General features: G+C 40.4%; 2 protein-coding genes across 4 annotated transcripts; one reads left to right on the top strand and one right to left on the bottom strand.

The window, feature by feature from the left end:
- Nucleotides 1-2,478: 2,478 nt before the first annotated feature.
- LOC126983652 (ribonuclease H2 subunit B-like) lies at nucleotides 2,479-8,163 on the top strand. Of its 3 annotated transcripts, none has more exons than XR_007736093.1 (8): nucleotides 2,479-2,678; nucleotides 3,718-3,850; nucleotides 4,178-4,274; nucleotides 4,964-5,078; nucleotides 5,532-5,696; nucleotides 6,247-6,449; nucleotides 6,878-7,288; nucleotides 7,450-8,163. XR_007736093.1 is itself a non-coding variant. In XM_050836592.1 (7 exons), the coding sequence occupies exons 1-7, from the start codon at nucleotides 2,582-2,584 to the stop codon at nucleotides 6,965-6,967; spliced, it is 900 nt and encodes a 299-aa protein (XP_050692549.1). In that variant the 5' UTR covers nucleotides 2,479-2,581; the 3' UTR covers nucleotides 6,968-8,163. The 3 variants fall into 3 exon arrangements, 1 of the variants encoding a protein (XP_050692549.1); XR_007736092.1 differs by having other exon boundaries at nucleotides 6,878-7,127; nucleotides 7,289-8,163; XM_050836592.1 differs by having other exon boundaries at nucleotides 6,878-8,163.
- A 76-nt stretch (nucleotides 8,164-8,239) lies between these two features.
- LOC126983654 (28S ribosomal protein S34, mitochondrial-like) lies at nucleotides 8,240-10,774 on the bottom strand (the record flags this gene model as incomplete). Its single annotated transcript, XM_050836593.1, is given in 4 exon segments — nucleotides 8,240-8,705; nucleotides 9,372-9,578; nucleotides 9,995-10,142; nucleotides 10,625-10,774. Coding segments are annotated over 4 exon segments (567 nt in total). The 3' UTR covers nucleotides 8,240-8,540.
- Nucleotides 10,775-13,000: the final 2,226 nt, after the last annotated feature.

Raw genomic sequence — 13,000 nt, forward strand, 5'->3', positions numbered from 1 at the left:
AAACTCAAATAGGTCTCAAATAAGAAGTCTGTGTCATTTATTATAGGAATAAGCAACATACACTAAATATACAAAATTAATTAAATAAACACCAGGCGCGAGATTCTCGAAGGTTACGTTGACGTAAGCCTACGTTGTAGCTTGCGTGGCCCTTACGATGACGTAGCTTTGGTTATTCACAAAGGACATCGCAGCCCTGCAGGCCGCATCTGATTGGCGGAAGACTCGGGGAGTGACACACGGCCAACTCCCCTGTAATACTCTGAGTTTTATGCTTCACACATCACTGAATGACTAATCTAACATTTTTCATCTGTCACCGTTGTCTCACTTTGTCTAGGCTTCTCGGAGCACAATCATTTCTCCACGGGAAACAGTGGCAGTACCGTAAAATTTACCATTTAAACGATAACTATATATGAAGGAAGTTATTTGGGTGATGAAAGCAGTTTTGGGGTCGGAAATCGGCAAACATGAGAGGCAGAGTACAACAATCTGGCAACGTTGAGTGGCAGCTGTCTGGCGATGTTAACCCGTACCGTACTAGCGACGCGTATACGCGTCAGCAACTTTGCTTGCAGGAAATACTAGCGACGCGTATACGCGTCAGCAACTTTGCTTGCAGGAAATACTAGCGACGCGTATACGCGTCAGCAACTTTGCTTGCAGGAAATACTAGCGACGCGTATACGCGTCGGGCTTGCTAAACACTGTTGCAGTCGATGTAGCGGGTTTATTTTTGCTACAGAGACTGCTGCAGACAATGGCAACACTGCGCTAGTGCGTTTGTAGCATTGGCAACATTATTCAAACTGAGGAGGAATCACAAGCGACCTGTGACATCAAGATCAAGATCAAGATCCTTTTGTGATATGGCGATAGACAGATAGCGTTTACATCAAGCGAGTCGCGTCGAGTCGAGTCACGTCAAATCATTTTAGGCGATTCATATTGACGCAACTCCGTTTACACCGACTGCGTCAACCTGAGTCAAGTCAGCACTCAATGACCCATTTGATTTCATGGAGAATGGATGCATGTTTTCGTTTTTTTTTCCTTAATTTATCTTATTTATTTTGTTTTCCATTGGTCTTTTACTCTCTTTTTCTATTATTTTCTATTGGCGTTTTTTAAATCCTTTTCGTTTTCCTTTCTTTTTAGTTCTTTTCTTGCTGTTGTTTTTCTTCTTTTTTGTTTTCTTTTTTGGTGTTTTTTTTCTATCATACTTAAGTTGATGTTCGTGTGTCTGGGTGAGCCGCTTTCCTCCCAGAAGGGATCCGCGAGTTATATGATTTACTTTATGTTTTTGGTGACGGGTATAATTTCTTGGCGTATGCTTGAGTATGATTGAACGTAACGGATGCTATATGAATGGTGTACATTGTTATTTACAAATATTGAAAATATACATATTAAGTATATGAATATATCCACTCCCCCTTGTCCCTTGTCCTACTAACATAGCTTTGTGATAGGCCCCAATCTTAACAGTGTGTGCATTGTATGTACATATGTATGCATGAATGGTTGAGTGAATGGTGTGCATGCTTCAGGAGGATACGTAAAACTGAAAGACATCACGATCCCGGTGGTTAGGGTCACTGGAATCATATATAGCAGGGGGCTCTTGAACTAAGTTGATTAGGAGTTCCACCAGCATGCTTGAACACACCACGGCAGACTCGCTGTGAGTGACGTCAAAAATAGGTCCAGCCCTATATGTGACTCGACGCGACGCGACGTGACGTGACTCGACGCATCCGGTGTAAACGGTTTCTTTCAAAAACCCATATAAATCAGTGTTATAACTGGGGTGGCGATTCATGATACGTCATGAATCGTCATGACGCGACGCGACGCGACTCGACGCGACTCGCTTGGTGTAAACGCAGCCTTAGTTTTAGGTTTCCTCATCTGAGGAAGACGTGGGAGCACTCTCAGACTTTGGTTCAGACAAGGATTATGTGCCAGATGAAGTTACAGGCTATATTGCGCCGCCTTTGTAACGCGAGATTCTACTGCCCTGAAAATTCTGAAAGTCCCACACTTATACCCCATGAAATGGATCTCTCTGGAGTATTCTACACATGTGTGCAACAAAAATGGGCTACCTGGCCTCAATCACTTGTCAAATCCTCCATAAACCATCAATCACGTAATGAGGCCGTTTCCAGCCACACCGTACTGGTAACACTTCATGGAGTTCTCCTGCGAAAAGTAGGTCTATGACATGTTTTTTCTTATTTTTTCCACTTTTCCCATCACATGGAATATTTTTAAGCCCCCCAAAAAAATTCAAAAACTGGCCAGTACTGGGCAAGCCAAAAATATTTAAATCGGCCGGTACTGTACGGGTTAAACAAATACCTCTGCTGTTGATTGCTCACTTTAATAGATATAATTAATTTCTTAACACATGTTCTTGCTATTTTCACGTTAGAAAACAGTTCCATTACCAACCCTTCCCCTCTCCACCAGTCCCATTACCAATAGTGTTTAGTCATCCCGTACAACAAGAGCCAAACAATAAACACCCACATTTGGCGCCATTTCTTGACAAGTGTACACAGCAGCCAGCACCATGCCCAGGAGCCCGTCCAAGAGGGGTCAGCAGGCCAAGGACTGTGCCACGCTCGATAATTCCACCAAGAGTCAACACAAAATCACCTTCCTGCCAAGTAAGTCCCCGGGCAGTGCTTATGTGGTGAGCTGAGGTGTTATCTGCTAATATGGCGTCCTCTCCTCGGCAAAGTATCAGAGGGGAAGGTCCATAACGTTTACCGTTGATGAGGTTTCAGGCCCCGGTCCGCCGCCGTAGCAGCGCTCCACAGGTTATCATATGTTATTCAGAATGATGCCTTGGGGGTATTATGGGGTGTGGGAGGGCCATTAAGAGGGTATCGCAGGGGAGGGTGTCAGGGGTTGTTGGAATATAAATAACAGTAATGACAATGAGAAGAAAAATAAGGGGTATTGGAATAAAATAAAAGTAATGATAACAAGAATTCCAGGTAAGGGGTAATATTCACGAAAGCGTAGCCTCCTCTGGCGGCGGTCCAGCCGCTGTTGCGAGAAATGCCTCCTCGCAGAAATAAGTCTCATATACATGGGGGGTTCCAGGGGGTGAAGTAAAGTTCAGTTGGAGTAGTTTAAATACGCTCCCCCACCCAGAACCCTTGATTTTCCACGGGTGTCCAAGTTGAACCTCTCTGCGAGCTATTTTGCGGCTGTGGTGGCGGGTCCACAAAAGGCATTGAAAAGTCGATCATTTAGCGATTTCTGGAGAAAAATAATACCTCCATGATAAACAGTATCATATTTTGTCCAGAAATAAGCAGTCAGCATCTCAAAATTAGTAGGCTACACTTTCATGAATATACCCCCTGGTAAGAAATGATAATGAGAAGGAGGAAGAAGAAGAAATAGAAGGGGTAGAAGAAGAAGAAGAAAAATAATAGTAAGAAATCCAGGTAAGAAATGGTGATGAGAAGAAGAAAAAGAAAAAGAAGGAGAAGAAAAAGAAGCTGCCTCCTGTCCCGTTAAAAAAAAAAAAAAAAAAATAGCATACCTGTGGCTTTTGTCAAACTTCACAGTACCATACCCCACCTTAAATAACAGGCCCAAAAAGACAAATCATCCACAGTATCATTAATAAAGACTAATAAGCCACTTGAATAATCAGGCACTCCATTAGTTGAATGTTCTTTGTGTTTCCAGATGAGCTCCTCTCCTCGGGCAGCGCGGAGGTGTTGCGGCTGTGTGACCCTCGCACTGACGCCGGGGCCATGTATGTGTTGGACAAGGACAAGAAGACACTGCATGAGATTAAGGAGTTTGACGAGGGCCACAGGTATACTTCTATTTTTTTATTTATTTATTTATTTATTATTGTAAATAGGAAAGGAGGGAGCTTCTTTTTCATTTTCTTCTCTTCTTTTTTCTTCCTCATTTTTTTCTTCTTCCTTCTGTTTCTTCTCTTTTCTTCTTTTTCTTCTCTTTTTTCTTCTTCCTTCTTTTTTTCTTTTAATTTTTCTTCTTCCTTCTTTTTCTTCTTCCTTTTTTTCTTCTTCCTTCTTTATCTTCTCCTTTTCTTTTTCCTCCTCCTCCTTCTGTTTTTCTTCTTCCTCCTACTTCTTAAAATTACCATCACTATCATTTTTATTCCTACAATTTTCAGGTCTTGGTTCCTGGGCCAAGCAGTTGAGTCTAACGGGAAGCTGTACATCATCTCTCCCATGGATGTCACCTTCCTCATCCTCCCCTACCTCATGAAGGCGAGTGTGGACTTTTCTGATGGGTGGAATAGCAAGGGATTATCATTCAAAACTAACCCTAGAAAGTATATATAAAGTTTTACATGGATGTATATTTTAATTCAGTAAAAGTCAAATGAATGAGAGTAAATAATGAAATAGGAAAAATGCTATGAAGTAAAATATAATGACTCAAAATATGTAAAATTGAAAACAGTTTAACCCGGTAGCAGCAACGGGCCAAATTTGTGGCTTTATCGTGTAGCATCGACAGGGCAAATTTGCGCCATGATATAAACCCCCCAAAATAGATGATACATAAACTGATCACAAATGCGTTGATATATATTATGAAATGGTTTGTGTGAGTGATGATTTTTTCTCATTTTTCTCGCTTGGAGGGACCATTTAGAAACATGATCCCCGCTGCTACCAGGTTAAAGATAGAGTGAAAAATGAATATAAATTTGAGTCTTGTAAAAACAGATATGAAAAATAAAGAAAAATTAAATTACTAACTCTTTGTATCTGATATATGGGGTCAATTTAAGTTGTATTTGTTCTTTTCCTTCGTTATAATCACCTCAATGTTAAATACCAGGCTAATGATAGAATACTCTGCTGAAAATAAATAGTCGACACCTCTTGCAGACTCCTTACGTTCTTCTGTTCTTATGTTCATCTAACCTGTCACCCTTCACACCCTCCAGTCCACCAGAGTCGTACCTCTCGACCACCTGTTGGAGGACGAACAGTTCCCGGATGTGTCAAGCCTCGAGGCCGTGGTGGAGGGCAAGGACTTATCACACGTCGCTGAGAGTAAAGGTTAGTTAGGGGTCGTAGTTTTTGTTTATGTATGTATGTGTGGGTGTGTTTGTGTGTGTGTGTGTTTGTATTTATTTTTTACACAGGGGAAAGGAGTTTAAGATTTGTTTTCACTCTTATTTCTGGCTCTTAATTCTTTTTTTATTACCCCTGTTTCTCTTTTTTACTCTTATTTTTCTCTCTTCTGTTACTTTTCTTCATTTTTGTTTTTCTTCCTTACTCCTGTTACTTCTCATTTTTCTTGCTTTTCTTATTATCTCCTACTTCTTTTCCTTTCTCCTGTTTCTTTTCTTTACTCCTTTTACTTCACTTTATTTATGCTTTCCTTCCTTACTCCTCTTTATTCTTGTTTCTCTTCCTTATTCCCATTTCTCTTGCTTACCCCTTACCCTTTCCTTCTCCTGTTTGTGTTCCCCTTACTCCTCACCTTTTCTCTCTTCTCTCCCCCCCTAGGAAGCCGCGATCTATGTGCGTGGAAGTACAGCGAGGAGAACACACTTGCCTGGCTGTCCGGTCGTGTGGCTAAGCTGGCGACACTGCTGGAGGAGAAGAAGGTGCCCACGTCCACCGCCCAGGCCCTTACCTTTGTCAAGCCCATGGACCCACGGCAGGCCAAGGGTGAGGGGAGGAGATTGTTTTTTAATTGGGAATACGGAACACACACTTACATAAACACTAAAAGGAAGGAATGTAAGAAGATAAGTTAGGATTAGGATAAGGCAGCTCTTGTAAACCTAATACCACCCAACCTCCCTATCCTTTATCAATCCCCTGGACCCACAGCAGGTTAAGGGTGAGGGGAGGGGATTGTTTTATAACCCATCAGCTGCGATTGGCACAGATTTGGCCTTCACTGGTAACCTGGTAACATATACTCCCAGGTCTTTCTCTGCCTCTGTGGTGGATAGTGGAGTGTTTCCCATGTGGTATTGGTATGCTGGATATCTCCTCCCAACATGCATGACTTTACATTTTTCTTCATTGAATTGTCACAGCCACTTTTTGTTCCACTCCTGTAGCTTGGTGATGTCTTCTTGTAGGAAATCCACAGCCAAGGGGTTAACTCTCTCCTTTTCTACATACTGTATATAAAAAAAAGTCTGCTAGAATGGTAGATACAAATTAGCAAGCACTCTATCACTCCCCTCAACCTCCCTTCCCCCCACAGAAGCCTACACGGTCCTGGCACACGGCATCATCTCAGAGTACCTCTCGGAAGGCCTCGCCAAGACACTACACATGCACCTCAAGCTCCCTGACAGGCAGATCAAGCCCAAGGCCAAGCCGGGTGAGGAGAACGTACCGCCGAAGAAGATGAAGATGTCGGGCCCCACAGAGGACTACAGCAAGGATGGTGTTGGCGCGGCGAAGGTGAGACTATTAAATAAGGGAACATTTTTATTTGTGTTGAATGATAGAAAATGGTAAATGGTAATGATAAGAAGAAGACATAGAAATGAATAAAGAGAAATAGAAATAAAGAACAGAAAATTGGATAAAGTAGAAGATAAAGATAGAAAATTGAATAAAGTAAATATAAAGTTGAATCAGACAATAAAAATAGGAAATAGAAATATAAAATAGGGAATAGAAATAGAAAATAGGAAATAGAAATAGGAAATAGAAATGAAAAATAGGAGATAAATACAGAATAGAAAATAAAACAGGAAACAGGTAAAGAAAAGTAAGTAAAGAAAAAGTTAAAGAAAATAGAACAACGAGCCAAACAGGAAATATAATATAGAATTGAAAACCAAAAAATAAATACAAAACTAATCTTCTTTTCCTCTTCCTTCCAGGCCCCGTCGCCCATGACAGCCAAGGAGAAAGCTTTGGCCAAGTCAGCCGCAGGGTCAAAAAGTATTATGTCATTTTTTGCCAAGAAGTGAATATTGAGAAAACGGAAAAATGGAAAAAAAGTGAAGGGAGGAATCGTGAAGGAACGGAAAAGAATTGATTTGTTTGGTTGACTCGTGCATGGCGGAAAGGGAAAACAAGGAGCGGTACGGGAAATATGTGTAAAAAATGAGGAAGGAAGTGATGGTGGTGGTTGTCATCATCTCAAGAAAAGCTGGAAAACAGGAAGAATCATGAAGGAACGGAAGAGAATTGATTTGGTTGACTCGTGCATGGCGGAAAGGGAAAAAAAGGAACGGTACGGGATATATGTGTAAAAAAGGGGGAGGGAAGTGCTGGTGGTGGCGGTGCAGGTTGTCATCATCTCAAGAAAAGCTGGAAAACGGGAAGAATCATGAAGGAACGGAAGAGAATTGATTTGGTTGACTCGTGCATGGCGGAAAGGGAAAAAAAGGAACGGTACGGGAAATATGTGTAAAAAAGGGGGAGGGAAGTGGTGGTGGTGGCAGTGCAGGTTGTCATCATCTCAAGAAAAGCCGAGTTACCTATTTAAATGAGTGTTATGCCTGACTTTCCTTTACCCAATTTGTCGAATTTTTAAATTTTTTTTTATAGCACAGGGAGTAACTCAAAGGCAATGAAAAGAAAGTGTAGAAAAAAAAGCCCGCTAATTGTTGCTCCTTACACTATTATTATTATTTGTTCTTACGCACTCTTGTTTGGATATGTAAAGGTTTGAGTATGTTTATCAATTCCCACACAGTTCATCTTAACCAAATTTTTGCCATGATATAAACCCCCCAAAATAGATGATGCATAAACTGATCACAAATGCTTTGATATATATTATGAAATGGTTTGTGTAAGTGATGATTTTTTCTCATTTTTCTCGCTTAGAGGGACCATTAAGAAATGCCATCCCCGCTGCTACCAGGTTAATACTCATGTCTTGGCAATTGAGCTGAGTTTTATAAATTAACTAGGAATGTATCAGTTTTTGTTTTTGTGTTCGTCAATTCCCACACACTTCAATTTGATGCTCATGTCTCGGCATTTGAGGTGAGTTTTATAAATTAACTAAGAAATGTTGTTCCCTGGCTCGGTTTTCTGGTTCATAATTTTTCTTGAGTAGCAGTTGGAGAGCTAAGTATGGATTGGCATGCATATTCCCTGTCACTCAAGTTGTTTGGTAATGCATCAGAGCAGTGTAATGAAATATCTCACACGATTTTATTCTTTGACTCTCCATCCCTTTCGGCAGCAACAGAGATCCTGAAACTTGGTGATACTGAGAAGTCAAGGCGTTAAAATGTGATCTTTATTTACAGTCATACATACCAAATAATACAAAACTAATAATGATAAATAAAAATAAAAATAAGGAAATGAAAAAAAATAGTTAACTTTTTTTTGGTTCTCTAAATTCAATGCATTACAGTACACCACTTTTGTTTTTATTTTTTACAGGTTGTGCCAATATGAAGGCCTGACTCTCCAACGGGTCACCTGTACAGCAAGAGCATTAACTTACACACTCATACACACACAAAAATAATAACGAAAAAAAAGTAAAAAATTCTATAAGTAACTCAACTGATTCTTTTCCTACAAGATGCCTTCATAGAGGTCAGGGTTGGCAGGTTTCCCGAGGCCGATGCTGAAGGTCTCAGTGGGCGTCTCCCCTTCCTTGGCCAGGCGACAGTTCTTGGCCGTCCTGCACAGCCTCACCTTCAGCTCCTTTGCCGCGTGTCCGTCCCTCTCAGCCACCAGCTGGGGGTTCAAGGGGAGGGGGGAATACATAGGAAGAACAGACACCAGAAGACCTGTCGGTCTATAGCGAGGGTGTTTGTGGGTTAGGTTGAGGCAAAGTTGGTGGGCATACTTTTAATATTACTACTATTATTATTATTGAGATTCATGAAAGAGCATCAAGGGAAAAAAAAATTGATATAAACCCAGAGTCCCCTCGATGAGCAGACGTGTATATAAGGACAGTGACAGTAAAGTAAGGAGAAGAATAAAAAGGGGGAACAAATATAATACCTGATGAGTCAAGAGATGGGTGTTGCCTTTTTTTTTTTTTTTACAGTGAGGGAGGCAGCTCAAGGTAAAAAAAAAAAAGAAAGAAAAAAAAAGAGCCTGCCAGACGCTACTGCGACTAAAGAAGAGAGAGATGCTGCCTCCCTGAATGTAAAAAAATAATAAAAATTAATAAGTAAATAAAAACAAGAAAAAAAATAAAATGCTGCTTCCCTTGCTGCAAAAAATAATAAAAACAAATAATGAGTATATAAAAAACAAGAATAAAAATGTCTCCTTGAAGGAGAAAAAAGAAATGCTACTTCTAATGTAAAAAAAAAAAAGCTAAATAAAAGAAGCAAATAACAATGTCCACTTGAAAAACTAAAAAAAAAAAAAGCACCCATTCTTTCTAACCTTCAGCAGCGGTGGCATTTCCAGCACAGGGTTGATGAGTCGCACCTCCTCCGGCTTGTAGTTCTTGTAGGCCTCAATGTAACGTGCCTCCTCGTGCCGGTGGACCAGGCGGAAGTCCGGCTTGTATGCCACCTTGGATATGTCCACCACCCCGTCGTGCCGCCCCCGGAATATCCGCTCCACCAGCACACTGCCTTTCAGGTTGTCCTGGGGAGGGGGAAGAAAAGTTAAGCAGGGTATGTGGTATAGAAAAAAAGATTAAGAAATAATAGAGGATAAAATATAGATAAATATAAAAGTAAAATAGACAACAGACCAGACCAGAATAAGGAAAAGTTGGGGGTATGTTCTATTAAAAAATGTAAAAATAAAATAAAATAAAAATAACTGAAAATATAGAAACAGACATCTGACCACCAGGCTAGCTCCACTTTCTTTATGAGTGATGTAACAAAATAAATATAAATGAAATAAAACAAATAAAAATAAAATACCAGAAGCAATATCACCAACTTAGCTTTACTTCATCCTTGTGTAAGCTTAAACAAAACAACCACAGTAAAATAAAACAAACTAAAAATAGGCAATACAACCCCAGACCCCAGACCACCTGCTCAGCTCACCTCATCCATGTGTGGCCGGCCGGTGTCCATCTCGGGCTTGGCCATTACTATACGGTAGAAGCAGGGCTCAGGATAATGGTCATGGGCACTCCTCACCACCAAGCGACCCACGCCAAAGTTCTTCAATCGACCCACGAGCTCCCACAACCTACCGAGAAAAAGTGTGTTAAAGTGCAGTACAATGACATGATGCAGATGTTGACCACTTGTTTGTTTATCTCCCAGGAAAGGCAAATCTTATAAAAAGCCATTTGGTACACAGGCAATCATCAGTCATCTAATCCGTTTATCGTTACCTTTTGTCGTTAATGAGGTTTCAGGCCCCGCTTCAATGCCAGGACAGTGCTCCACAGGGCCATCAACAATATAATGATGTTAGCCTAAAAAAAATAATCCTCGATGCACTTATTCGTAGTGTTGTAGGGAAAGAGTGAGGCTTGATTGCTTTCATGAATACTGGTGTCATTTCAATAAACTTGGCATCATCCATCCCCTGACTGGCTGCCTATCTTCGGCGGGAGGACCGTCCAGGTTTGAGGGTGCACCAGTTAGGATATTCAGGCCTTAAGAAATATTGGATAGTCCATTTACCGAAGCTTAAAACAGAACAGAGCTATCATGTGCCCTTACCTCCTCCCCTTCTGGAGAGTTGTCCTGCCCACCAACTTGTAAGGCATTGTGGAAAGTTTCCCTTGTCCTTCTTCCTCAGGGGCTGGCCGTTTCTTATTCCTCAGTGTTACAGGGGCTGGCTGCTTCTCTTTTGTCCCCTTCCTCAGTGTTACAGGGGCTGGGTGCTTCTTCCTCTTCTCAAGGGTGGTTGCTTCTTTTCTTCCTCCTCCTCAGTGTTTCAGGGGCAGGTTGTTTCTTCTTTCTTCAGTGTTTCAAGGCTTAATGTTTCTTTATCTTCCTCTTCCTCAGTGTTTCAGTGGCTTGCTGTTTCTTCTTTCTTCAGTGTTTCAAGGCTTTGTTTCTTTTTCTTCCTCTTCCTCAGTGTTTCAAGGTTGTCTGTTTCTTCTTTCTTCAGTGTTTCAAGGCTGGCTTCTTATCTTTCTTCCTCTCAGTGTTGCAGGGGCTGGCTGGGCAGGTCACCGGGGAGCGTGGGACAGCAGCCGTGTGTTGTGGACCGCGCCGAGTACCGCTGTCACCCGCGCCGAGTACCGCTCACCCGCGCCGATTCAAATGTGATGTTTACTTTTTAATGATTTTAGTTCTTATATTTGCTTCAGTTTATCACCGCTCGTACTTTATTAAGACCATAATAATTAGTTTTCTATACCATTAGTTAAGTGCAGGTTACCTTATCACCTGTCATATCTATTTGGTGAGGAAAAGGAGGGAAGAAGATGGAATGGAAATGAATGAATGAAGCAAGGAAGGAAGGAAGGAAGAATTAAAGGAGGAAGAAATGGAGGAAAGAAGAAAGGAATGAAATAATGAAGAAAGGAGAGGGAGGAGAGAAGGGGAGTTAAAATGAAGGAAATTAAGGAAGTAAGGCGTCAAAATGAATGATAAATGAACAAAAAATACCACATACCTCAAAGGACAGCAAGAAATAACCTTAAACAGTACAAAAGCTGTGATAAACCAAGATGGAATATTAGGCTACCGTGGACAATACACAAGAAAACCCTAGAGAAGGTCAATCATTATATAAAAAGCTACAAAATACAAGAAAACACTATAACAAATAACTCAATGACCCTAAAATACCATAACACGAATAAACTAACGTAATTTATTTAAGAGGTCAACAATTATCCTATATGAAAAGCTATACAAAATACAACAGGAAAACACTACAGCAAATAATAAAGCTATACAAAATACAAAAGAAAAACGCTGCAACAAATAACTCAATGACCCTAAAATACCCAAACATGAATAAACCAACGTAATTTATATAGAAAGATTGTTTGAAAAGAGACCCCGTTAGAATATAATAAACAAAACAATCTCAAGACAGGCCAGTAATCACTCAAACGTCAATGGGGATGTATACGCGTTGATGTCCCTCTCTGGCTTCAATTAAATCCTCAAGACCAGTATTTTAAGCCCTCGACAGGTGAGTTTAAGCTATCTTTCACCTTTAATAAGTTGACTATGCTCTTGTTGATATAATATTCACGCTGTAATGTTATTTAAAAGGGCTATATTGTTATTTATGGGGGAAAGGGTCAGTTGGTATATGATTTTCTTGATTAATTTTGTTCCTATTGTTTTTAAGTTCTTTTTCTCTGTTGTTTATGAGAGTGGATAGAAGAGTATGGAGGAGGAAAATATTGTCATGTTAGCGGTTAGTGGTTGCTTCCTCTCTCATTGTTTCTTAGTTTTCTTATTTTTGTTGTTCTTTGCTCTCTTTCTGCTTTTCCTTCTTTTTTTTTATTATTTTATCACCCCTTTCTTTCCTTCCTTGCTTACATACTTCTTACTTTCTTACATATCTTTCCTTCCTTCCTTCCTTCCTTCCTTCTCTCCTTCCTTCCTTGTATGGTGAAAATGGTAAACTTTTGTGATAATTAAACTGTTATTCTGAGTACAATTCCTGCTCTATTTTTCTTCCCATTTACTTTTTTAATTTGCCCCACTTAATTTACACTGTTTTAATACATCAACAACCCTATTCAAGGCTATACGTCCTCATTTTGTCTCCCACCTTCTCCGTAGTTTCTTACATATCTTTCCCTTCTTCCTTCCTTCCTTCCTTTTTATCAACCTACTTTTTCCTTCCTTCATTTTTATCTATGCTTCTTTTCTTCCTTCCTATCTACCTTCCTTCCATCCTCTCCTTCCCATCCCTTCTTTCCTTTCATGATTTACCACACTATGTAAGCCATGGTGGAGGTATTCAGGGAAAATTGTATATATATGTTTACGAAAAAAGGGTTCCTGGGTCTCTGCCATTTTCCTTCTGTTACGTCAGGTGGTGCAAGTTATAACAGGCGTGCCAATATATTTTTTTTTAGAGTGAAAGCAGCTTAAGGGGAAAAATAAGTGAGAAAAAAAGCT

This window comes from Eriocheir sinensis, chromosome 54 (assembly GCF_024679095.1).
Source record: "Eriocheir sinensis breed Jianghai 21 chromosome 54, ASM2467909v1, whole genome shotgun sequence".
Lineage (NCBI taxonomy): Eukaryota > Metazoa > Arthropoda > Malacostraca > Decapoda > Varunidae > Eriocheir > Eriocheir sinensis.

Bases quoted from the DNA above. Each gene is read 5' to 3' on its own strand.
- LOC126983652 (XM_050836592.1), top strand. From the start codon at position 2,582: ATGCCCAGGAGCCCGTCCAAGAGGGGTCAGCAGGCCAAGGACTGTGCC. The intron at 3,851-4,177 runs GTATACTTCTAT...TACAATTTTCAG, and splicing joins GAGTTTGACGAGGGCCACAG to GTCTTGGTTCCTGGGCCAAG. The intron at 5,079-5,531 runs GTTAGTTAGGGG...CTCCCCCCCTAG, and splicing joins ACACGTCGCTGAGAGTAAAG to GAAGCCGCGATCTATGTGCG.